A 26,585-nucleotide genomic window follows, 5' to 3' on the forward strand; every position below is an offset into this window, starting at 1 on the left:
ATCCTTGCTCCCAGAACACTAGCGGACAGGAGAATTCCCCCCTCAACACAAGTGTAAAACTCATCCAGGTACACAGAGCTTCCAGGCAGAACCTTATTCTTAAGTATGCATGGATAGCCAAGGATCATCCAACATTTGAGTAAAGCCTCCAAAATTAGACAGAGGGACTCACATAAAGAAATAGAATAAAAGGATCTCTGAGAAAATAGGGACAATACAAGGAATCAAAGTAAATATCAAAATGTTATCATTAGTATCTCTGGGAGATGAAAAAAAATTGCACCCATAAAATAAGACTAGGGTAGCATAAAACAAGTATAAGATATTAGAAACAAGGAACAATCAGAGGATAAGAAAGAGTCTGCAGAAATTAGAAATATGAGCATAAATGGAAAGGCCTGGAAGAGAAAATTGAGAAAATTGCTCAGGATTGGACAAAAAAGAGAAGATTATAAAATCTGTAGAGTAGAAAGAGAAAAAGGAGGTGAAGATATTTTCAAAGGAATAATAACTTTTCCAGAACTGAAGGATACAATTCTCAAGAATGAAAGAGTCTACATCTAATATGCAATTATTTTAAAAGGTCTATATCAAGGCATTTGGTTGTAAAATTTCAGAGTTTCAGAATATTAGAAATTTCAGACTATTAGAGATAAAGAGAAGATATTTCAGAGAGAAAAGATAGATCATATACAAAGGAACAGAATTCAGAGTGATTTTGGAACAAGAAGATAGATTATAGAGAAATGCCTTCAAATTCTGAGATAAATAATTTTCAATCCAGTTACCAAATTATCAAACAAGGATGAAGGTAGGAAAAGAAGATGTTTTCATATCTGCAAAGATGCAAAAAGTAGACCTCTAACGCACTTTCATAGGAAACTACCAGAAGATGCTTCAAACAATGAACAAAAACCAAGTTAATAAACCACAAAAAAGAAAAACATGGGCCCCAAGAAGGGAGAGATCTACCACTGGAAAACAGCAAACAGAAAACAGTAAGTCCTAGGGTGACAGCTGTGCAGGGAGCCTAGAGAGAAACAGTACAGATAGAGATCTGGGGGTAAGTCTCCAGGGGAAAAAGTGGAATGGATAAAGCATCCGACACTCCTGAGCATTGGAAAAATGTAAACACTGAATGTTGATTAACCAAAAATTATGATATAACAATGTTGGGAGGAAGAGGTAAGAGGATATTATTGAACTAAATCCTCATTAGGAGTTAACAGATAATCTATAAATTTATAAATCAGATTTCTTTGACCATGGTGGCAGATCCATTGTTTTTGAAGCACTTTCCTGTAAACCAGACTATTCTCTCTAATAACAATGTTGAAAGGGGCTGTAGGGGGCTTTGATGGTACTTATTCCTATATGGGTATCTTCCTATATCCACAAATTCTCTGTTGTTCCTCTCATCAAAATTGGAATCAAATTCTTCCTTTGAAAATGGGCTAGACTCAGGAAATTTAAACAATGGAATGCAGCAGAAATGATGCTACATTACTTTGATTTTTAACAGCTTTATTGATATGTAACTCATATACCATACAATTTACCCATGTAAGGCATACAATTCAATGTGGGTTTTTTGCGGGGGGCAGTGGAGCATATTACATTACCAATTTAAAAAAATTGTGGTAAAATATATGTAACATAAAATTTGCCATTTTAACCGTTTTTAAGTGTACAATTCAGTGGCATTAGTTACATTCACAATGTAGTACCGGCATCATCACTAGCTGTTTACAAAATTTTTATATCACTCCAAACAGGAATTCTATAACCGCAAAGCAATAACTTTCTGTTACTCATCCCACCCTTCAGCCCCTGCTAACTGCTAATCTTAATTTTTTGTCTCCATGAATTTACCTCCTGTAGGTACTTCATACAAGTGGAATCATGTTATATTTGTTCTTTTGTGTCTGGCTTATTTCATTTTGCATAATGCTTTCAAGGTTCATCCATGTTGTAGCATGTATTGGAACTTCATTCTTTGTTATGGTTGAATAGTATTCCATTTTCTGTATATACCACATTCTGTTTATCCATTCATTTTTGATGAGCACTTGGCTTGTTTCTACCTTTTGGCTATGGTGAATAATGCTGCAGCGATCACTGGCATACAAGTATCTGTTCAAGTCCTTGTTCAGTTCCTTTGAGTATGTATCTAGGAGTGGAATTGTTGAGTATATTAGTTAGGGTTCTGCAGGATGTGTGTATATGTGTGTATGTATTTGTACATATACAGAGAGAGAAAATGATTGATTGATTTTAAGGAACTGGTTCATGTGATTGTGGGGACTGGCAACTGAATTCTGCAGGCAGGCCAGCAGCCTGGAGACCCAGGGAAGAGTTGAAGTTGTAGCTTGAGTATGAAGACAGTCTGGAGACAGATTCCTGTTTCTTTAGAGCATACCTCAGTCCTTTTCTCTTAAGGTTTTCAGCTGATTGTATGAAGCCCACTCATGTTACGGAGACTAACCTGCTTTACTCATAGTCTACTGATTTAACTGTTAATCTCATCTAAAAAATAACTTCAGAGTGACATCTAGACTAATGTTTAACCAAATATCTGGGCACCATGACTTAGGCAAGTTGACACACAAAATCAATCATCATGCTGCGTCATATGGTAGTTCTATGTTTAGCGTTTTGAGGAACTGCCAAACTGTTTCCATACCAGCTGAACCATTTCACGTTCCCACCGGTAATGTATGAGTTTCCAACTTCTCTACATCCTCACCAACACTTATTATTGCCCCCTTTTTTTTGATTTAGTCATCCTAGTGGGTAGGAAGCAGTATCTCATTGTGGTTTTAAATTATTTATTTATTTATTTTATTTATGGCTGTGTTGGGTCCTCGTTTCTGTGCGAAGGCTTTCCCCAGTTGTGGCAAGTGGGGACCACTCTTCCTCGCGGTGCGCGGGCCTCTCATCATCGCGGCCTCTCTTGTTGTGGAGCGCAGGCTCCAGACGCGCAGGCTCAGTAGTTGTGGCTCACGGGCCTAGTTGCTCCGTGGCATGTGGGATCTTCCCAGACCAGGGCTCGAACCCGTGTCCCCCGCATTGGCAGGCAGACTCTCAACCACTGCACCACCAGGGAAGCCCCTCACTGTGGTTTTAATTTACATTTTCCTAATACCTAGTGCTGTTAAGCATCTTTTCATGTGCTTGTTAATCCATTTGTACATCTTCTTTGGAGAAATGTCTATTTAAGCCCTTTTCTCATCTTAGAATTAGATTGTTTCTTTTTATTGTCGAGTTATAAGAGTTCTTTATGTATTCTGGATACTAGACCCTTATCATATGTATGATTTGCAAATATTTTCTCCCATTCTATAGGTTGCCTTTTCACTTTTGTGATAATGTCCTTTGATGCACAAAAGTTTTTAGTTTTAAAGAAGTCCAACTTGTCCAATTTTTTTTTCTGTTGCTCATGATTTTGGTGTCATAGCTAAGAATCTGTTGCCAATCCAAGGTCATGAAGATTTACCCCTGTTTTCTTCTAAGAGTTTTATGACTTTAGCTCTTATACTTATGTCATTGATCAATTTTGAGTTAATTTTTTGTATATGGTGTGAGATAGGGGTCCAACTTCATTCTTTTGCACGTGGATATCCAGTTGTCCCAGTGCCTTGTGGTTAAGAGACAATTCTTTCTCCATTGAATGGTCTTGAACATTTATTGAAAATCAATTGGCCAGAGATGTATGGGTTTATTTCTAGACTCTCAATTCTATTCCATTGGCTTATATGTCTATCCTAATGCCAGTACCACACTGTTTGGATTACTTTAACTTTGTAGTAAGTTTTGAAATTGGGAAGTATGAGTCCTCCAACATTTTTTTTTCAGGACTTTTGGGCTATTCAGGGCCCTTTGAAATTCAGTATGATTTTAAAGATCAGCTTTTCCATTTCTTAAAAAATGGCCATTGGAATTTTGGCAGGGATTGTAGTAAATCTGTAGATTGCATCCAATAGTATTGCTTGCCTAACAATATTAAATCTTTCAATACATGAACATGGGATTTCTTCCCATTTATCTAGGCCTTCTTTAATTCAGGAATTTTTTGTAGTTTTCAGCATACAAGTCTTTCATCTCCTTGGTTAAATTTATTCCTGGGTATTTTATTCCTTTGGATGTTATTGTAAATGGAGTTGTTTTCTCAATTTCTTTTTTAGATTGTTCATTGCTGGTGTATAGAAACACAGCTAATTTTGTGTGTTGACCATGTACCCTGCAATTTTGGTTAATTGTGTGTGTGTGTGTGTGTGTGTGTATTCTTTGGGATTTTCTATCATATAGTATCACATCATCTACGAATAGAGATAATTTTACATCTCCCTTTCCAATTTGGATGCCTTTTATTTCTTTTTCTTGACAAATTTCTCTGGGTGGAACTTTAACTACAATGTTCAGTAGCAGTGGTGAAAGCGGGAAACCTCATCTTGTCTCTGATCTTAGGGGAAACCTTGCAGTCTTTCACCATTGAGTATGATGTTAGCTGTGAATTTTTCATAAATGTCTTTTATCATGTGGATGAAGTTTCCTTTCATTCCTAGTCTTCTGAATGTTTTTATCATGAAATAGTGTTGGATTTTGTCAAATGCTTTTTCTGCAATCAATTGAGATGATCTCATATCTTTTAAAGATAAAATGCTTTATAGTGCTAAAGCCACTATATTTTAATGGAGAAGAGAACATAGAAAAGTTCAGGTTGGGATACTGGTCATCTGAGATAAAGGCAGAGAAAGCCCAGGGGTTAAGAGGCTCTAAGGAAGGCAGATGGTGAGTATTAGGGATTAGAGAATGGAGAGTTCTAGCCCCAGTGAAATGTTTAACCAAGCTGAATGGGATGAGAGTGGGAGGAGAAATGCTTGATTCTTTAAAAGCTTCGGTAAGTTGTTTATAAATGCTATATGGTGTACAACAAATATTAATTTACAGTGATTCTACATGGGATAGAGGAAATATAATGGAAAAAGAAACTGGCACTTCCACATGCAAGTACCTGTAAGGTATGAGTACTGCTTGAAGATGTCAGAAGGTGTAGGTCCTGTCAGCAAAAAAACATCAATGATTCCACTCTCTGACATCCAGTGCACATCAGTTTGAGATCTGACCTTTTGTTTAGCAGCAACTGGGCCCATCTGGGTCAATGCATACTGGAAAAGGAATGGAATGAAGGTCTGAAAAATTTCCCTCTAACGCACAACACCCATCCATATGTGTGTAATAGTCTGATCCTTTAGTACATACCAATAACCTTCACTGATTATACTGTGAGGACTCTGGAGGCAGAGGACTACCATTAAAAGCCCAGAGCTACAATCACACTTCAGTGGTTTTGTTTCTTCTGTGAGTATGACATGCAGCCATGATCCATTGCTCACCTTTACAGTAGGTTCTGTATTGATCTCCACTAGTGTTTCTGAGGCATTTAGCCAAAAAATGCCTAGAGTCCTGCCCAGTTTGTGGGCCAGGAGATAAGGCACTGAACCATAAATGCCCATTTTGTCATGTATTTTATATCCATAGACATCTAGGTTATAAAGACGGTAAGCATCTCCATCACTGAAACACACAGAGAAGGATTACCAATTACCATTGCATATATATTCTTAATGAATATTATAGCTCCATTCTCCCCTGCATTCTCCCCTTGGGTCCAATATATCTTTCAAAGCTCAACTCCTAACACTTCCCTAAAGGTTTCCTGACCCAATGTGGGTGAATATGATCCTCCTCCTTTGATTCCTTTGGCATCCCCTCATGCTACTATTGGCGTGTATGATCTCATATCTTAGATAGCTTTTCCAAATATCTCTTGTGAGGTGAGGACCATTTCCTGTGAATCCTGCATAATAGCAAGCACACAATAAATTGACAAACTTTGTGAGTATTTCTCTGTCGTGAAAGCAAAATGATAGTATCCTAACATGTTTCCACAGTGCTGAGTAGGGAAAGATTAGGAACTGAATTGAGGTGGGGAACACGGAGCTCAGGTTGGTGTGAGAGCAACACAGTTTCTGATTCACTTGTCACTATGTCTCCCTATTATCTAAACAGCATCTGAACCTGGCAAATTTGACCAGACTCTGTTTCTCTTTGGTTCCGCTTCCTCTTAGTCTGATACCCCTGGCATTTGTTTGTCAATGGCGTTAGTTTGAAATAATCTCCCTGAGGGAATCAAAGGTGATATGAGATGCCACACTCTTCCATTCTCTGGCTCACGGTCCTTTTTTGGTAAAAGCCTTTTTCTAGGTCAGTGATCTTCACAGTGTATTTCCCAGGGTTCCATAGAAAGGCCTTGGGAGGTGAAAGCAAAACCCAGGGAGGTGATATGATGAAGCTCTCCCCGCTACTTCAACCACAGCAGCTCCATATTTTTACTTCCTCTATATTTTTAGGTTCAGCATTACAGTTTTTATAATTGTCTTCTTTTTGCCAAAAAATAAAAATTGAAAACCACTGCTCTGGGCAATCATTAAAGGGAAGTTCTTAAAGACCTACAAGCAATATCAAGAGGGGAAAGGCCAGATACATATTAGCACTGGCTCAGACATCTCACATATTTTCCTTTCAAACTTTTCCAGTCCAGAAACCAGAGCCTCCTGTAAGAATTCTTGTTTTCACTTTACCTGGTATTTTTAAGTTGGTGTGATTCTGCATGTTGCGGGATCCCATAGACATGCTCAAACCCATGCAAGGAGAAATCCAAACCAATGGAGGCAGGACCTGCAGGGACCAGGATAGTGACTGAGTTTTGCTTTTCAGTGGGACAATCAATTAAGGAGATTCAGCAACTATAAGAGTAGCAAGATGACTAGACTAGGGATCAAGAGACCTGAGCTTGCCCTGATCAATCAGTAAATCATGTATGCTGACTCTCTGTACGATGTTATATTTAGGTGTTGTGGGGATACAAAAATGCACACGGCAAAGTTCTGGGCACTTATTAGTTATGTTTCCTTAGCTGTGTGCTAAAGTTCTCTGTGTCCTCATTTACAGTAAATCTCTTTTATATCTGTAAAATAGGATTACAGAGTTTTAGATTTTTTCCCTAATCTAAATTTTCCAGAAATGTATTGCATACTTGTTTGCTTTAGGAAGCAGAGGATAGCGAGCACTTTTAATACTTACTAGATGAAAGACTGGGTGTCTTCTGCCTGACTGTTCATTCTTACTGCATACAGGAACTACAAGGTCAAGGGCACCAGGAGGACCTTTCCTGGTTCCTCAAAATACCCCCTTCCCTGTGATTGTAGATATATAAATTTCCTTTAGCCAAAGACAAAGTCCTTTATTTAACAATTATTTTAGAGATATGGGGAAAACGAAAGTAACTATGAGAGATAACACTGACTTAAGTTCACTCTCAGGTAAAAGTATTTGCCATCAAATGGTCCTTATTTGGAGGAGTTTATGGAAAGGGGTTGCTTTAGGTAAGGTAAAAAGGATTATAACGTTACAGAAAGGGGAGCTTTAGGGCCCCTCTACTTATAATTTTTGGACACATGTCAGTCCTGATCATTATATGAGGCTATAGAAATAGATGCCAGAACAGAGATTCTCAAGGAGTTAGGGAAGGTCTGTTATTCCCCAGGGCAGGGAGAAATAAGGAGAAAAGTGAGTATTTTTTCCAACTAAATAAGCCCCAAGTATTTGAACCGTGTCTCCTAAAGGGACAAATTCCTTCCCAGCCACCTACACCCTCCCCCCCATCACTAAGCCTAGTGAGAAATGTCATAGATGGTCACATGACGCTCACATGAATGATGGGGAGGCCTGGAAAAGGCTGAGAACCACTGCATTGAAATGTTGGAGCCAATGAGCTCTAGAACTTGGTTTCTCATCACTTGACTCTCATAAAAATAGAATGTGGAATTTGCAGCTGTCTGATTCACTGGATAGTGCAAGCAGTATGCGGACCTCCATGAGACCAGAAGCTCCATGAGGCCTATACTTCTCCTAAACTCCCCACAAGTCATACACTCACTATTTCTCTACTGCAATGCATTACTGAAGAATAGGGGACCCAAACATGAGATTTCTGTTCACCATATAGAAGTCACGTGTTTAGGTGCCAAAGCTCAAGGGACTTCTAGATAGAGACTTTTGGCCATTTTGGAAAGGTCTGTTTTAACACTACACCAGTTTTAATTGTACCATTATCTTTGACATCCACAAAATTTCTGAATTTCTCCTCCCACAGGCCCAGTTCCTCTTGATTTTCCTGTTGGCACAAAAAAAGGGAGCAAATTGAGGTTATATATTGCAACAAATGTTGTTACCACAATAGCACATTTATTTGATTAAAATATTAGACTGAGGAAGTGATGTCATCTATTAAAAGGCCAATTTGTGATATCAGTATGTTAAACAAATTAGATCTATGTTCTATATAAATGCCATTAATCATCCTTATGATCTATAGCAGACATGAATATATTTTTTATTGTGGTAAAATATACATAACTTAAAATTTACCATTTTAACCATTTTTAAGTGGCGTTAAGTACATTTACATGTACAACCATCATCACCATCCATTTCCAGAATTTTTACATCCTTCCAAACTGAACCTCTGCACCCATTAAACAATAATTCCCCATTCTCCCCTCCCCCCAGCTCTTGATAACTAGTTTTCTACTTCCTGTCTTTATGAATTTGACAACTCTAGATATCTCATATAAGTAGAATCATACAGTATTTGTCCTTTTGAGACTGGCTTACTTCACTTAGTATAATGTCTTCAAGATTCATCCATTTTGTAGCATGTATCAGAATTTCCTTCCTTTTTAAGGCTGAATAATATTCCATTGCATGTATATATTCCATTTTGTGTGTGCATTCATCTGTCAGTGACTCTTGGATTACCAGATTGCTTCTACCTTTTGGCTACTGTGAATATTATTCTGCTATGAACATAGGCTGCAAATATCTGTTTGAGTCCCACTTTCAGTTTTGGATATATATCCATAAATGGAATTACTGGATCATATTGTAATTCTTTTTTTTCCTTTAATTTTTAATTATTTATTTATTTATTTTTATTTTTGGCTGCATTGGATCTTTGTTGCTGGGCACGGGCTTTCTCTGGTTGGGGCGAGCAGGGGCTACTCTTCGTTGTGGTGCGCGGGCTTCTCAGTGCAGTGGCTTCTCTTGTTGCGGAGCACGGGCTCTAGGCGAACGCGGGCTTCAGCAGTTGCACCAGGCGAGCTCAGTAGCTATGGCTCGCGGGCTCAGTAGTCATGGGACGCGAGCTCAAGAGCGCAGGCTCAGTAGTTGTGGCGCACGGGCTTGGCTGCTCCACAGCATGTGGGATCTTCCTGGACCAGGGCTCGAACCCGTGTCCCCTGCATTGGCAGGTGGATTCTTAACCACTGCACCACCAGGGAAGCCCCTCATATTGTAATTCTATGTTTAATTGTTTAGGAACTGCCACACTGTTTGATGTGAATATCTTTAAAAGAGCCAAAATGATGTGAAAGCACTTTGCAAAATGCAGTCTTTTACATATGTAAGGCAAAACATTTAGAATCAAATAAATTGGGTCTCTTTTGAGAGACCCTAAGCAAAGATTTTGGCTGAGATGGGCACTTTCCCCCCTGCTTCAATTAGCCAAACTACTGGCTGTGTTCCTGTGCTGGATGGAGAAGTCAACTGGGATGGCCACTGCTCAGGTTCACTATCTTTTGACCTAGAGCCATGAACTTTCAAGCTTTACAAAAGTCACCTTTTCTCTGGTAAAATGAAAAAGTTTTAAAAGAAGTGTGTGTGTATGTGAAAAGCACATTTCTTTTTAAAAAGTGAGGGACTTCCCTGGTGGTCCAGTGGGTAAGACTCCGCACTCCCAATGCAGAGGGCCTGGGTTCGAACCCTCATTGGGGAACTAGATCCCGCATGCATGCCACAATTAAGAGTCTGCACGCCACAACTAAAATATCTCTCATGCCGCAACTAAAAGATCCCGCATGCTGCAACGAAGATCTGAGTGCCACAACTAAGACCCAGCACAGCCAAAATAAATAAACAAATAGATAGATAAATAAATAAATAATAATAACAATAATAATAATAAAGTGAGCCCTTTCCCTATTTCTAGGTTGTTTCTTCATAATTAAAGCTTCTGTAAAGTGAGTCTGTTTGTTTCTTTTAAAACGACACCTGAATTCTTAATGTGGGATTATTATCCTGAGGTCTAGATAGGCTTTAAAGTTTGTGAACTCCCTGAAACAGCAGGAAAAAAATTTTTTTTTTTCTACAGAGATGATTCATAGCTTTCATCAGATTCCTGCAAGGGGGTGTTTGACTCAAAACCACTATCTAAGCTATCTGATTAGAGGTCTCCCAAAAGCTAATCTAACATATTGTCACAAAGCTGTGTAAGGCGCAAATGTGTTAGTTTTTATCTTCCCTATTTGAAAATGGAAAAACTATTCTCTCTCATATTCATCAGTATGGGCCCGTTCTCAAGAGGAAGAAGCATTTGTCTTATTGCACTGGAAATATTTTTCACCATTCTTGGTGGCCATAGCTACTGTCAGGGTTCCTTTAAAGATGTGTGGGGCTTTGGATGAAGAGAAGATTTCTGGAATGTCCATTCTCCAGAATTTAGCCAAAATAATCTTTCAGAAACAGAAATCAAACCATGTATCTCTGCTGCTTAAGACCTTTCCATAGTTCTCCTTTGCTCTTAAAGTCCAAAAAAGTTAACGTGACTTAGAAGAATGAAAGCTCCATGATAATGAGGGAATCTGATTAGTTTGATGATACAGCACCAATTCCTTGAACAGTGCCTGGCCTACAGGAGGTCCCATTTATATGTAGTAAAGCATTTACCAACTACCGACCTGTATAAGGGAAGAACAGACCCATTATATTCCACATAATGATGATGATAGTGAAAAACATTTTAAAAAGATAAATTACTCTATGTAGATTACCTGAGTGGTGTCATCTGATGTATCCTCCTCATTTTCCTCGGTAGCTCTGCTGTAATATAAAGTTGTTTCACTCATGGCAAGACTGACAATTTGTTCAATGATAAAGATTTTCATTTCCAAATATTGAGACCCCATAAATTATATCCTTTAACTTATTAAAAATAACATCATTATAAAAATAAATTTACGAAATTAAACATTTATGATGAACGTTAATCCAACAGCTTGATTTCTTATAAAATGTAGATAGATTTGAATTTTCTTGTTAACTCTTTTAAAAATACATTAATCAGTTTTTTATTATAAATGTAATACATGTTCATAGTATTTAAACAAAACATAAGCAAGGTAGAACACAGTTCCTCTCGCGCAATATTACCCTAGAATGGAGCAACATGATGCACTGTCTTGCAGGATGATGACAACTTATTCTAACACCTATAGTTGTATTTGAGTGCATATTTCTTCCCATTCTTAACAATACTAGACTTCATGGATTTTTTTTTTAACTCTTTGCCAATCTAAAATTTTAGAAAAGATAATGCATTTCAATTTGAACTTATACCATTAATGATGCAGACTACCTTTTTATACATTAAATGGTATTTCTAGTTCTGTGAATTGTCTATTCATACTCATTATACATTAATTTTTTTCTTTAGTGTAAAATGCAGCATGCATATAGAAGAGTATATAATGTACGCACAGAGTTTAAAGAATAATACTAAAGTGAACAATTCTGAACCTACCAGTGAGCATAAGCAACAGAAATGACTTGTTCTTTTGGAGTTCCTATGTGCCTCTCTTCAAATGCATCTGCCCCCCCTAATATTTTCATTCAATGCTACAAATTTCCCTCTAAGCACTGCTTTTGCTGCATCCTACAAATTTTGATGTTGTATTTTAATTTTCATTTAGTTTGAAATCTTTTCCTTTCTTTCTTTTTAGATTTCTTCTTTGTTTTATTAAGAAGCATGTTGTTTATCTTCAAGTATTTTGGAATTTTCCAGCTTTCTGTTGTTGATTTCTAGTTTAATTGCATTGTGGTCTGAGAGCTGGCGTTGTATGATTTCCATTCGTTTAAATTTGTTAAGGTGTGTTTTATGACACAAAATATGGTCTTGGTGAATGTTCCGTGTGAGCTTGAGAAGAATGTGTATTCTACTGTTGTTGGATGAGGGAGACTATAGATGTCAATTATAGCCAGTTGATTGATGGTGCTTTTGAATTAGAATATGTCCTTATTGATCTTCTCCCTGCTGAATCTGTCCATTCCTGATAGAAGGATGTTAAGGTCTCTAATTATAATAGTGGATTCATCTACTTCTACTTGCAGTTCTATCATTCTCGCCTCAAGTATTTTGATGCTTTGTTATCAGGCACATACACATCAAGGTTTGTTGATTGTTATGTTTTCTCAGAGAATGACCCCTTTATCATTATATAATGGCCTTCTTTATCCCTGATAACTTTCCCTGTTTTGAAGTTAGCTCTTTCTGAAATTAATATAACTACTCCTATTTTCTTTTTTTTTTTGAGAGTCGGGAGTTAAGTTTTATTGGGGGCAAAATGAGGACTGCAGCCCAGGAGACAGTGTTTCAGATAACTGAAAAACTGCTCTGCTATTTTCTTTTTTAAAGATCATAATACTATCATTTATTGGATGAAAAAAACAAAGAGGAAAAAGAATTGTCTTGGAATGTTTGGGGGTAAAACAGCTTGCTTATAAGTAAAATTCTTTCTCTTTGAAATGAGTTAGTGAAAACAATCTTCATTATATGAAATAACATCGCCAGGTAGGAAAAGCAGCACACAAGAATATATTTTTGGATATAAAAATTTATATTTATATATAGTTATGCCATCAGTAGCATTCAAAATTAGCTGAGTTATCTATACAGTTACACAAATTGATTCATGTTTTAACGAAGTGTTTTAAAAGCTCATCATATTAGAACAGGCACAATATTCTGAAGGCATATAAATTCCCCATGGGTTTTTGAACATCCTTACCCTCAACTTCACAATCAGAATGTACAAAAGCAGTGAAAGATCAGAGTTCAGAGATGTTTTATTTTTCTTTTCCTTGTTCAAAGTGCCTAAGTCAAGCAAATATATTGAAAAAGGCAAAATAAACACTTTTCATAGCAGAAGATTGCAAGATTGCATGTAAACTATGATTCTCCTTCAGGATATTACACAAGTACAAGGTACACCTGTACTTAGAATAAGGCTCATTACCTCTTCCTGCAGCATGAATGTTCAACAGGCAGAGAGCAACATTCTGCCCAGGGACCAGTCTCAATTTGGTCTCAAAGAATGCCTCCCAAGGATCCACAAGGATAATAAGTCTAGGCAGCCATTTATATCAGGGAACTTTTGTCCCCAGTATGTCTACTTTTTGGTGCTGTCTATTAAATGTAGTAACATTACTTTGTTGTGAATATACACATTAGTGTTATTACGATGCTGTGGACTGACCTTTCACTCCAAATAGCCATGTTCCCCCTGTCTAGTGAACTCACTCTTCCCTGGTTTCAGTTCACCCCGTCTATAGAAAATTTTTTTACATTTCCAAGCCCAGTGTCAGTTTATCAGCTCCTGCTAAGAAGGATATAATTTTATTTGGTCAATTTACATTAACAATATGGTCGGCCTGTTAAACTTCAGCCATTCTAATAGGTGTGTGGTAGTACGTCACTGTTGTTTTAATTTGCAATTCCCTAATGACTACTGGCATTGAACATATTTTTCAAGTGCTTATTTGTCACTTGTATATCTTCTTCGTGAAATATCTGTTTAAATCTTTTGTTTATTAGATTATTTTCTTAAATTTTGAGAGTTCTTTCTATATTATATCAATACATACAACTTCTTTATTAGATATATACTTTGCAAATATTTTCTCTTAGTCTATGAATTATCTTTTCATTCTCTTCATATAGTCTTTGAATGGGCAGGCATTTTTACTTTTGGTTATGTCCATTTAACCCATTTTTTCTTTTGTGGATCATGCTTTTGGTGTAATATCTAAGACATCTTTGCCTGATCCAAGGTTTCAAGATTTTCTTCATTGTTGTCTAGAAGTTTTATAGTTTTAGGTTTTACATTTAGGTCTATATTGTATTTTGAGTAATTTTTTTTTTTGATTGACGTTTCATTCTTGTTTGTGGCAACTTCTGAGCTCCTCACGTGCCAGACTGGAAATTACAAGTCCTTGCCTTTTCATTTTGTTCAAGTTTTTTTGTTTGTTTGTATTTTGTTTTTGCGGTTATAATAAATTTTAAAGTTTAAAATTTCTAAGTGATTGAATCAATCAATCTTTTTCCTTATGGTTCTTCAGTTTTTCTCACACTAATAAGATTTTTTTAATTCTACATTTTTTCCTATTTTTTTTTAAATTACTGCATTTTATTTATCTTTTTATTTTATGTATTTATTTATTTATTTATGGCTGTGTTGGGTCTTCGTGTCTGTGCGAGGGCTTTCTCTAGTTGTGGCAAGTGGGGGCCACTCTTCATCGCGGTGCGCGGGCCTCTCACTATCGCGGCCTCTCTTGTTGCGGAGCACAGGCTCCAGGCGCGCAGGCTCAGTAATTGTGGCTCACGGGCCTAGTTGCTCCGCGGCATGTGGGATCTTCCCAAACCAGGGCTCGAACCCGTGTCCCCTGCATTGGCAGGCAGATTCTCAACCACTGCGCCACCAGGGAAGCCCTTTTTTCCTATTTTTATTTTTTGTGTGCTTTATTTTTATTTATCTGGAATTCATTTTTGCTAATGTTCTGAGGTTAGGACCTAACTTACATTTTTTTTCCAAGTGGTTAATCTAATTTTCCTAGCAAAGATAAATACAAATAATGGAAATATAAACTAGTACACAACCTCTATGGGAGGCAATTTGGAAACATCTATCAAAAGTACAGATGTACAAACCATTTGATCAGAAATTATACTTCTATGACTCTGGTCTATGGATATACTTGCATGTATGCAAAATGACACATATACAAGGTTATTCATGAAGTAAGTAGTTGTAAAACAATATCAAGAACAACTTTAAAGTCTACTAGCAGGGATTAACTAAATGAATCACAGTGTAACCATATAATAGAAACTATGTAGCTGTTTTAAAGAAATTAGAAACTACCACATTGGTAAAGGGAAAAAAAAGCAAGGTACAGAATAATGTGTAAAGATGATATCATTTGTGTCAGCAAAGGAAAAAACAAAGAATACATTAGTCTTATTGTATAGGCATAAATTATCTCTGGAAGGATACACAGAAAACTGGAAACACTGATTACTTTCAAGGATGGAATGAGGTAGCTCAAGGACAAATGGTGAGGGAGACTTTTCACTATATACACCTTTCTTTTTCACATCTTTATTGGAGTATAAATGCCTTACAATGTTGTGTTAATTTCTGCTGTACAACAAAGTGAATCAGCTATATGTATACATATATCCCCATATCCCCTCCCTCTTGAACCTCCTTCCCACCCTCACTATCCCATCCCTCTAGGTCATCACAAAGCACCGAGCTGATCTCCCTGTGTATATACACCTTTGTACAATGTGCTTATTAAAAAAATAAATAAAAATTAAAAAGCCCAACTTAGATATCACCTCTAAAACAAAATAAAACAAAAATAATGGGAGTTTAGTAAAAGGAAAAAATGTTTTAAATATTAATGCTTTAAATATAAATAAATAATGAATTAAATATAAATAACAAATACACAGAGATTTGTTATGCTATTAGTATTTTCAGTCAAAAAAAGTAATTGAATTATATTCATAAGGCACTAACAGAGTAGGTGGCAGGATTATGGGTATTTTAATTTTTCTTCTTTTCAATATTTTCTATTTTTCCTTCAATGAACACATTTCTGTGATAAAATAAGTCGTTTATATTTTTTAAATTTATTTATTTATTTATTTTATTTTTTTAAATCGATTTCTTTTTTTTTTTTTTAATTTATTTTATTTTATGGTTGTGTTGGGTCTTCGTTTCTGTGCGAGGGCCTTCTTCTAGTTGTGGCAAGCGGGGGCCACTCCTCATCGCGGTGCGCGGGCCTCTCACTATCGTGGCCTCTCTTGTTGCGGAGAACAGGCTCCAGACGCGCAGGCTCAGTAATTATGGCTCACGGGCCCAGTCACTTCGCGGCATGTAGGATCCTCCCAGACCAGGGCTCGAACCCCCGTCCCCTGCATTGGCAGGCAGATTCTCAACCACTGCGCCACCAGGGAAGCCCCTAAATTTATTTATTTATTTATTTATTTATTTTTGGCTGCGTTGGGTCTTCATTGATGCACGTGGGCTTTTCTCTAGTTGCGGCGAGCAGGGGTTACTCTTCGTTGCGGTGTGTGGGCTTCTCATTGCGGTGGCTTCTCTTGTTGCAGAGCACGGGCTCTAGGTGCGTGGGCTTCAGTAGTTGTAGTGTGCAGGCTCAGTAGTTGTGGCTCACGGGCTCTAGAGCGCAGGCTCAGCAGTTGTGGCACATGGGCTTAGTTGCTCCATGGCATGTGGGATCTTCCTGAACCAGGGCTCGAACCCGCATCCCCTGCATTGGCAAGTGGATTCTTAACCACTACACCACCAGGGAAGTCCCAAAATAAGATTTTTTAATATTAAAATTTTAAAATAGAAATAAGTTGAAACTATGAAAAAAATCACTATGTTGAATGCTTTCTGTAGCTCATATAAGATGTTCATTATTTGGGTAAAAATAAAAAGACTGGAGGATTTAAAGACAATATTGGTAAAAATGGAAGAAGAATCTCCTTCTACTACTATCTTCCAGTTCATGCGACCCACACACAAACAGCTTTGATCAAATGGTTGGTTCCAGAAAATTCCTGGACAACTATTCAAGTCTAAGGTAACTCATGTTATTCTAAGGAGGTAAAATGAAATTCTGAAGACATGTTAGTTCACATTAGCATCTATCAAGTTAACAGGGTGTGGGCTTCCCTGGTGGCACAGTGGTTAAGAATCTGCCTGCCAATGTAGGGGACATGGGTTCAAGCCCTGGTCTGGGAAGATCCCACATGCCGCGGAGCCACTAGGCCTGTGCGCCACAACTGCTGAGCCTGGGCTCTAGAGCCTGGGAGCCACAACTGCTGAGCCCGCGTGCTGCAACTACTGAAGCCCGTTTGCCTAGAGCCCGTGCTCCGCAACAAGAGAAGCCACCGCAATGAGAGGCCTGTGCACCGCAATGAAGAGTAGCCCCTGCTCGCCGCAACTAGAGAAAGCCTGCGCACAGCAACGGAGACCCAGTGCAGCCAAAAATAAATAAATAAATTTATTAAAAAAAAAAAAGTTAACAGGATGCTTTTTTAGAAGGATGTGTAGGGTAGAGAATGTCCTCAGTCAAACATACAGGATGTGTTAAGAGTGTCATCTTCACAAATGTCTGAGAATAATTTTTGTCATCAAGCCTGCATTCACCTGCACAGGTGAAAAGATGAAATTTCTCAAAACAATATCCCAGCAAATAAGCCAACCCAGTTTTCTATGGTGATGTATTATCTATTTAGGCAACTGGTATTCACAATCAGGTTTTCTTAAGTTCTTTATGTGTTAAGTAATGTGCAAAAATACCTTTGCTTGGGAGGAATCTGCAGCTGCTCAAAGTACAATTGGCCCAGGGAGTTTATGCTCATCACAACCTCTTCTTCAGATACCAAGTCTATCTTGAATGGGTTTGCTGTGATGCGACACTTCAGATCTCCTTTTCCATTTGCCAATACGAGACTGCCTGTATCCCCTGAGCATGAAATCAGCCTGGTAAACAAGGCAGGAAGAGAAAAATAAATTGCTATAGGTTTACATGGCTCAACGCAATTCTCAATTCAAATTAGTAAATCAATATTCATGTGACATAGCACAGATAAGGCAGTAGAGAGCTGTAATTGAGAGCATGGGCTTTGGTGTCAGAAAGCCTGGACTAAACATAGCTCTCCCACGCACTAGGTGTATAACTATGGACAAGTTAATCTTTCTAGTTCTTGGTTTTCTCATCTGTAAAGTGGAAATGATAAAAGCAAGAACAAATAGAACTTTTTGAGAGGATTAAATAACAGTAAATGTTAGCTCTCATCATCATTATTACTTTGGTCTGGACAGTCTAGTAACAAGTTGGTGCATAGAATTTAAACATTTTGCTTTTCTTTCTCGTTCCAACTCTACACTCAGAAACTGAGGAAATAACACAGATTGGGTTATTGATTCACTCAGTCCAAAGTGAGATAGAAAGGTGAAACTTTTGTTTATTTATCAACTGACTTCCAACAGCCCAATGTGACACGTAGACTTTTAGGATGCTTTGGATCCCCAGGAGTTAAATAAGCTCAGAGACAGAACTTAAAATCCCTAGGTCTATCATCAGGAAAAAAACGAGACTCAAATCAACAGAATTAGAAATGAAAAAGGAGAAGTAACAACTGACACTGCAGAAATACAAAGGATCATGAGAGAATACCATAAGCAACTATACACCAATAAAATGGACAACCTGGAAGAAATGGACAAATTCTTAGAAAAGTACAAACTCCCAAGACTGAACCAGGAAGAAATAGAAGATATGAACAGACCAATCACAAGCACTGAAATTGAAACTGTGATTAAAAATCTTCCAAGAAACAAAAGCCCAGGGCCAGATGGCTTCACAGGTGAATTCTATCAAACATTTAGAGAAGAGCTAACACCTATCCTTCTCATATTCTTCCAAAATATAGCAGAGGGAGGAACACTCCCAAACTCATTCTATGAGGCCACCATCATCCTGATACCAAAACCAAACAAAGATATCACAAAAAAAGAAAATTACAGGCCAATACCACTGATGAACATAGATGCAAAAATCCTCCACAAAATACTAGCAAACAGAATCCAACAGCACACTGAGAGGATCATATGCCATGATCAACTGGGGTTTATCCCAGGAATGCAAGGATTCTTCAATATACGGAAACCAATCAATGTGATACACCATATTAACAAACTGAAGGAGAAAAACCATATGATAATCTCGATAGATGCAGAAAAAGCTTTTGACAAAATTCAACACCCATTTATGATAAAAACTCTCCAGAAAGTGGGCATATATGACAAACCCACAGCCAACATCATTCTCAATGGTGAAAAACTGAAAGCATTTCCTCTAAGATCAGGAACAAGACAAGGGTGTCCACTCTCACCACTACTATTCAACATAGTTTTGGAAGTTTTAGCCACAGCAATCAGAGAAGAAAAATAAATAAAAGGAATCCAAACTGGAAAAGAAGAAGTAAAACTGTCACTGTTTGCAGATGACATGATACCATACACAGAAAATCCTAAAGATTCCACCAGAAAACTACTAGAGCTAATCAATGAATTTGGCGAAGTAGCAGGATACAAATTAATGCACAGAAATCTCTTGCATTCCTATACATTAACAACAAAAAAACAGAAAGAGAAATTAAGGAAACAGTCCCATTTACAACTGCAACAAAAAGAAAAAAATACCTAGGAATAAACCTACCTAAGGAGATAAAAGACCTGTATGCAGAAAACTATAAGATACTGATGAAATAAATCAAAGATGATACAAACAGATGAAAAGATATACCATGTTCTTGGATTGGAAGAATCAACATTGTGAAAATGACTATACTACCCAAAGCAATCTACAGATTCAATGCAATCCCTATCAAATTACCAATGGCATTTTCACAGAACTAGAACAAAAAATTTTACAATTTGTATGGAAACACAAAAGACCCTGAATAGCCAAAGCAATCTTGAGAAAGAAAAACAGAGCTGGAGGAATCAGGCTCCCTGACTTCAGACTATACTACAAAGCTACAGTAATCAAGACAGTATGGTACTGGCACAAAAACAGAAATATAGATCAATGGAACAGAATAGAAAGCCCAGAGATAAACCCATGCACATCTGGTCACCTTATCTTTGACAAAGGAGGCAAGAATATACAGTGGAGAAAAGACAGCCTTTTCAATAAGTGGTGCTGGGAAAACTGGACAGCTACATGTAAAAGAATGAAATTACAACACTCCCTAACACCATCCACAAAAATAAACTCAAAATGTATTAAAGACCTAAATGTAAGGCCAGACACTACAAAACTCTTAGAGGAAAACATAGGCAGAACACTCTATGACATAAATCACAGCAAGATCCTTTTTGACCCACCTCCTAGAGGAATGGAAATAAAATAAAAAATAAACAAATGGGACCTAATGAAACTTCAAAGCTTTTGCACAGCAAAGGAAACCATAAACAAGACAAAGACAATCTGCAGAATGGGAGAAAATATTTGCAAACAAAGCAACTGACAAAGGATTAATCTCCAAAATATACAAGCAGCCCATGCAGCTCAATATCAAAAAAACAAACAATCCAAAAATGGATGGAACACCCAAATAGACATTTCTCCAAAGTAGACATCAGATTGCCAACAAACACATGAAAAGATGCTGAACATCACTAATCGTTAGAGAAATGCAAACCAAAACCACAATGAGGTATCACCTCACACTGGTCAGAATGGCCATCGTCAAAAAATCTAGAAACAATAAGTGCTGGAGAGGGTGTGGAGAAAAGGGAACCCTCTTGCACTGTTGGTGGGAATGTAAATTGATACAACCACTATGGAGAACAGTATGGAGGTTCCTTAAAAACTAAAAATAGAACTACCATATGACCCAGCAATCCCACTACTGGGCATATACCCTGAGAAAACCATAATTCAAAAAGATACATGTACCACAATGTTCATTGCAGCACTATTTACAGTAGCCAGGTCATGGAAGCAACCTAAATGTCCATCGACAGATGAATGGATAAAGAAGATGTGGCACATATATATAATGGAATATTACTCAGCCATAAAAAGGAACGAAATTGAGTTATTTGTAGTGAGGTGGATGGACCTAGAGTCTGCCATACAGAGTAAAGTAAGTCAGAAAGAGAAAAACAAATAACGGTATGCTAATGCCCATATATGGAATCTAAAAACGGTACTGATGAACCTAGTGGCAGGGCAGGAATAAAGACGCAGATGTAGAGAATGGACTTGAGGACACAGGGGCAAGGGGAAGCTGGGATGAAGTAAGAGAGCAGCATTGACATATATACACTACCAAATGTAAAATACATGGCTAGTGGGAAGCTGCTGCATAGCACAGGGAGATCAGCTCAGTGCTTTGTGATGACCTGGAGGGGTGGAATAGGGACGGTGGGAGGGAGGCTCAAGAGGGAGGGGATATGGGGATATATGTATACGTATAGCTGATTCACTTTGTTGTACAGCAAAAACTAACACAACATTGTAAAGCAATTATCCTCCAATAAAGATATAAAAATTAAAAAAATAAAATCCCTAGGTCTAGATATTTTTCTAGTGCATAGTCACCCTTGTCACAGGCCTCTTTAGGGAGGATTAGGAGGGATAGTTTATGATCTTATTATATCTTTACAACCTCCTCCCTGGATTCTAGGCCTTCCCCTCAAGCAAGCTGCTTTAGGTTCTGGAAATTAACTTTGTAGTTTGAGAGGTTGTGTCTCACTGTTCATCAAACCTAAATAGAGTTCTTTTGATTATTCTGTCAAGTAGGACTTTAGTCCATCTATTTCAGCCTAATGGACAGCTTGACGTATTGTGCACTGCCCTGAGGGTTGAGCCATTTTGAGTACCACACAGGCCCTGTTATGGAAACACGTCTACCTTGTCTCTTACAACTAAATGCTGCTACTTTGACTCTGCTACCTAGAGTCTCATCATTTCCACTGAAATCAGGGAGCCCATTTTAATGGTACCATTCCCACCATTATCTCTAGCTCAGAAAAGACATTCACTCACTATAATGTTTTCCAAGTGTTCCCTCACTAATGTATTTCTCAATGAAGGGAGTATCTTTTGGATCCTTTGGAGAACAGAATTAGGGGCTAGATGCATATGACATATCCACTTCAACATCTTTATCTCCCTAAGTCTATGAATCATTTCTTCTACACAGCGCCAAGAAATTTCTGGTATCTCAGTTTCATTCAGCACAGTCCATAGCTGAGTTCAAGTTATACTTAACCAAGCAAATAATTAGAACCACTTTCAGCTGTCCAAGCTAGCATATTAAATCTGAATTCTCTGGTACCTGAACCCATGTCAGTAAATTTAGCATGATCCTAAAGTTATGGTCCTTCCTTCCGGTCTAGAAGTCCCTCAGAAATCATTTCCATGCATATTTCCCAGATTTTTGCCAGTATAAAATCTTATAATTCTTTAGGCGTGTAAGCCTTTTCCTCCTGGGTGTGACTATAATTGGCTCCCTAGGCATGTTGGGGTCTGACGCGATAGTGGGTTTGGAGGCAGTGAAGGGTGGTAAGGGTGAAGCACAGGGAGCACTGGAATCCCCTGGCACAGTATATTTCAGGTGAGGTTAACACGGGGTGTCCAAGCAGGTAAGATCAGCCTTATCAGATAGAGGAGAAGGAGCTGCTTCTGCTGAACTGGGAGACTCAGTGGAATTTTGAGGTTTGGGTACTCAGGGTTATCCAAATCTTCCCAAATGTTGCTATTCAATTTTGGGGAGTCCTACCTTTTCACAGTTGATGCCCTAAATTCATAGACCTGATGAAGCTGTGAATTCAATTTACGCTCTAATTCAGCAAACCACAGAATCTAACTCTGTATCTGATTTTCAGCTACAAGGACTCTGTAGATACGACTTTTAGGATTGTCATAGAAATCTATTAAGTTTCTGACAATGCTAAGAATTTAAAAGCCTGAAACTGCTGTTTTCTTTAAGTTCTTCAGTGAAATTAATAGCAGCCAGGCCACCTCAGAGTTTTGAATTTTGTATGGCAATCATGCTATGCTATGGCCCCACCACTTGGTTTTCCAGAGCCATGCTTTCAATAGGCACTCTATTTCAGGCAACCACAAGTAGTAATTTAAGTGACTGTCACAGAATGCCGTGGTTTATTGCTAGTCGTATTAATTTGCTAGAGCTGCCATAACAAAATACCACAGACTGGGGGGCTTAAACATCAGAAATTTATTTTCTCACAATTCTGGAGGCCAGAAATGCTAGATCAAAGTGTCAGCAGGTTTGGTTTCTTCTGAGGCTTTTCTTCTTGGCTTGCAGATGGCCATCCACTTGCTGTGTCGTCACATGGCCATCCCTTTGTCTGTGTTATCTGTATCCTAATCTCCTCCTCTTACAAGACACCAGTCATATTGGATTAGGGCCCACCCTAATGACCCTATTTTAACTTAATTACCTGTTCAAAGGCTCTATCTCGGAATAGTCACATTCTGAGGTATGGGGGGTTAGGGCTTCAACATATGAGTCTGGTGGGGGAGGGTAGTATTCAGCCCAAAACACTAATATCTCACCGTCCAATGAAAACCAGGTCCTCACTGCCTTCAAATCCAAGTAGATCAGCTAACTAAGCTCAGATTCCCATCCTTGAGGGTCTGTTGCTTATACTCATTCTGATATCAATGACTATGTTAACCAAAACTCAACTGTAGATAACAGAAACAACTCTGGCTATTTTAACCAGAAAGTAAATGACTTAATATGGAGGAATTATTAGCTTACAACATCATGGAAGGTTTGAGGTAGCAGGTTCCTGGCTGAGTGTCCAGTAATGACTCCTAGAAAAATACTGCATAACTGCAGGCCAACAGAACTTCTCTCTCAGCTGGAATCAGGAAGCTGGGTAATCAGAAGTCAATGTGGCAACTGCTGGGCTCCAGGATCATGCCAACTTAGCTGCAATCCAGAGATCGGGAAACCACTGCCCTAACTAGTGGCTCTAGAGTCATTCTATAGCTGCTGATGCACACCAGCAAAATGGGAGACTCAGTTCTGAAATCAAGATAACTGTAAGTGCATCTGATTGGTGGAATCTGAATTACATCAGAAACTAGCTACATGGGAGTCTGGGAAATGGAGAAATGTAGTTTTTAGTTACTACAGTAGCCAAAGGTCCTCTAGAAAAAGGCTGAAATAGAAGCAAAACTAATATACCATATTTACTACACAATGCGAATAACACCCTGACTCCAAAACCTGGCAAAGATAGCACAGAAAAACTATAGACTAATGTTACTTATGAACACAGATGTAAAAATGTTAAAGGTCTACTAGTAAAATGAATCGTCCAGGAGAGTAAAAAATAATGTAATGTGACCAAGAGGAAATACACACACACACACACACACACACACACACACACTCTCTCTCTCTCTCTCTCTCTCTCTCTCTCTCTCATTTGCCAAACTGCAAAGCCATGAGAATAGTCCGCTTTTAATTTTTATTTCCTAAGTTCTTAGCATATAGTAGTGGCTCAGTGATATATTTTAAACTTATGATAGTTCTAGCATAGCTAAATTAATTTCTCCTTATAATTTAGGAACTTTTTTTTTTGGCTGTGTCAGGTCTTAATTGCAACACGCAGGATCTTTGTTGTGGCATGTGGGCTCTTTCGTTGCGGTGCGCAGGCTCTTCATTGCAGCACGTGAACTTCTCTCTGGTTGCGGCGTGTGGGCTCCAGAGCGCATGGGCTCTGTAGTTGTGGCACGCAGGCTTAGCTGCCCTGCGGCATGTGGGATCTTAGTTCCCTGACCAAGGATCGAACCTGCGTCCCCTGCATTGGAAGGCGGACTCTTTACCACTGGACCACCAGGGAAGTCCCATAATTTATTAACTTTTTATTAGATTTTCATGGAAAAAATAATCTACATAAAACTATGATAATAATGTAGTGAAAATTAAAGTATCTGGCATAATCTTATATTCCCTTAGTGACATGATACAAAGAAAATAACAAACCAACAGACAGAACCAAGTTAAAATATCACCGGAAAATGTGCTGAGAATTGATGCAGATTCTGCAGGTATATGAAAAATGCTTTAATCCCCAAAGATTTTTTTTCCACCTAGAAACTGATTATTAATTTATCTCTGACTCTAAGACAGATTACATGTTAGACTTCTGAGACTGCCATTAATTAAAAGTGAGTCAGTCTAACTGTATAAATTACTGTAAGCATGGGAGTTTGGCTAGTACATTGGATCTCTGGAGCCCTGCTACTCATCTGAGTGAGTCAATTAAACAGCTCTCCTGCTTGCTCCCAAAGTCTGGCTGATAAACCGCTTACTTTGTGAGGAGGAGAGAAGATCAGAAGCTCTGCTTCTCCCCATTAATAAGTGCTGATGAGTCAAATGGTGGAGGAAGAGAGTACAGAATGGATAACATCAAAATGGATAAATTTATCCCCAAATAACTGAAAACTAACTCTGCAAATGGTTGTATCTTTGAAGAAACAAAATATGAGACTCATACAAAAGCTGCTACTCAAGGTATGATAGAAGAACATATTAAGGGTGTATCCAAGGTAGCGTGTTTCTTGGCTTACCTTACAGGGCTTGGCTTGCTTGTGAGGACATCAGGAACTTCATATCTGGGTTTCAAGGGTGTTTCTTCATTGATTTTAAGCCTGAAAATATTTCCCTCTATACCATAAACTTCAGCCAGGAGAGGAACCTGGGAACACACACGAGATTAGTTTCAACAGGTTACCCAGGTCAGTTCTACAAATTACGATAATTAGAAAACTATGCTTAAATTATTATAGGCCAAGCAAACTGGAGAACAACGGCAATCATGAAGGAAAGGCTCCCCAGTCTATATGTACTTGCTTGGCTCTACCTGTAGTAGAAACAAACAACTCCTATGTGTTCTATGGTTAGGCAAACATATAATTGTCCAGACCAGGACTGTTAAGAGTGAGAGGGCTCTCTATTAATAATGATAGTGGATGACAAGCATAAACTGAAACTGCCCTTGCAAAATTGGGACATGTGGCCCACTGTATCTATGATAAAGTACAGGTATCTTAAGAATAAGAGTTTGGTGTTAAAACTAGAGTAACTGGATTCCAGTTGAACGAAAGATGAAGGGTAACAAGCCACAGAATAGAAAAGAATAGACAGTAAAATGGTGGTCATTGGGGTTCTCTACTGTAGATGAATAAGGCTTCCTGTGCTAAAATCAAGGCACTTCCTGTACACTTAGGTTAAGGTCTGGGGAACTTTCTCTAGAGGCTGGGATATTCTCAGCTTTCTCAAGAGGATGGAGAATTTAGGTTAAATACTGCCTATGATGAAAGATGGAAGCAACATAGAATCATAAAGAGAATACAGAATTTGAAAAATAAAACAATAACAACAAACTCTGAAGGCAGAGATGGCTGGATTTAGATTACAAAATGAGGCATCAAGATTAGGGAAATATCTTAAGACAGTGGTTTTCAACTGATGTGCCATGCTGCACTGGTTGCAAATCATTAAGTACAGTATGATGCCAAATTCTGGTTACAACTGGGTCTGTGTATTGTTACTATAATGTCTGTTAAATGAAAGGCTAAGCTGGGTAGCCTGTGTGAGGTAACACACAGAACAGGTATGATGTGGTGCAAGCAAGATATAGGAAGCAGGGATAATATTAATGCAGCACCAAAAAACAAAAACAAAAACAAAAACAATCCCTCCCCCCCAAAACGATGTTACTGGAACCTTGCTTCTTCAGAATATAGGAAAGTAGTCAGGGCACTTG

At 38.1% G+C, this 26,585-nt stretch overlaps 1 protein-coding gene across 11 annotated transcripts in view; it reads right to left on the reverse strand.

The window, feature by feature from the left end:
- The window catches only part of LOC118891308 (calpain-3), a 167,131-nt gene that overhangs the window by 93,415 nt on the left and 47,131 nt on the right, over positions 1 to 26,585 (reverse strand). For 8 of the 11 annotated variants that reach the window (XM_036845127.1, XM_036845133.1, XM_036845125.1 and 5 more), the window contains 7 exons: positions 25,387 to 25,514; positions 17,556 to 17,738; positions 10,953 to 11,001; positions 8,173 to 8,239; positions 6,645 to 6,741; positions 5,397 to 5,577; positions 5,015 to 5,168 (listed from right to left, as the gene is read on the reverse strand). In XM_036845127.1, coding sequence (XP_036701022.1) covers positions 5,015 to 5,168; positions 5,397 to 5,577; positions 6,645 to 6,741; positions 8,173 to 8,239; positions 10,953 to 11,001; positions 17,556 to 17,738; positions 25,387 to 25,514 — 859 coding nt within the window. The remainder of the gene's footprint in view (positions 1 to 5,014; positions 5,169 to 5,396; positions 5,578 to 6,644; positions 6,742 to 8,172; positions 8,240 to 10,952; positions 11,002 to 17,555; positions 17,739 to 25,386; positions 25,515 to 26,585) is intronic. The other 3 variants (XM_036845126.1, XM_036845130.1, XM_036845135.1) reach the window with 1 other exon arrangement.

This window comes from Balaenoptera musculus, chromosome 2 (genome assembly GCF_009873245.2).
Source record: "Balaenoptera musculus isolate JJ_BM4_2016_0621 chromosome 2, mBalMus1.pri.v3, whole genome shotgun sequence".
In the NCBI taxonomy this organism is placed as follows: Eukaryota; Metazoa; Chordata; class Mammalia; order Artiodactyla; family Balaenopteridae; genus Balaenoptera; species Balaenoptera musculus.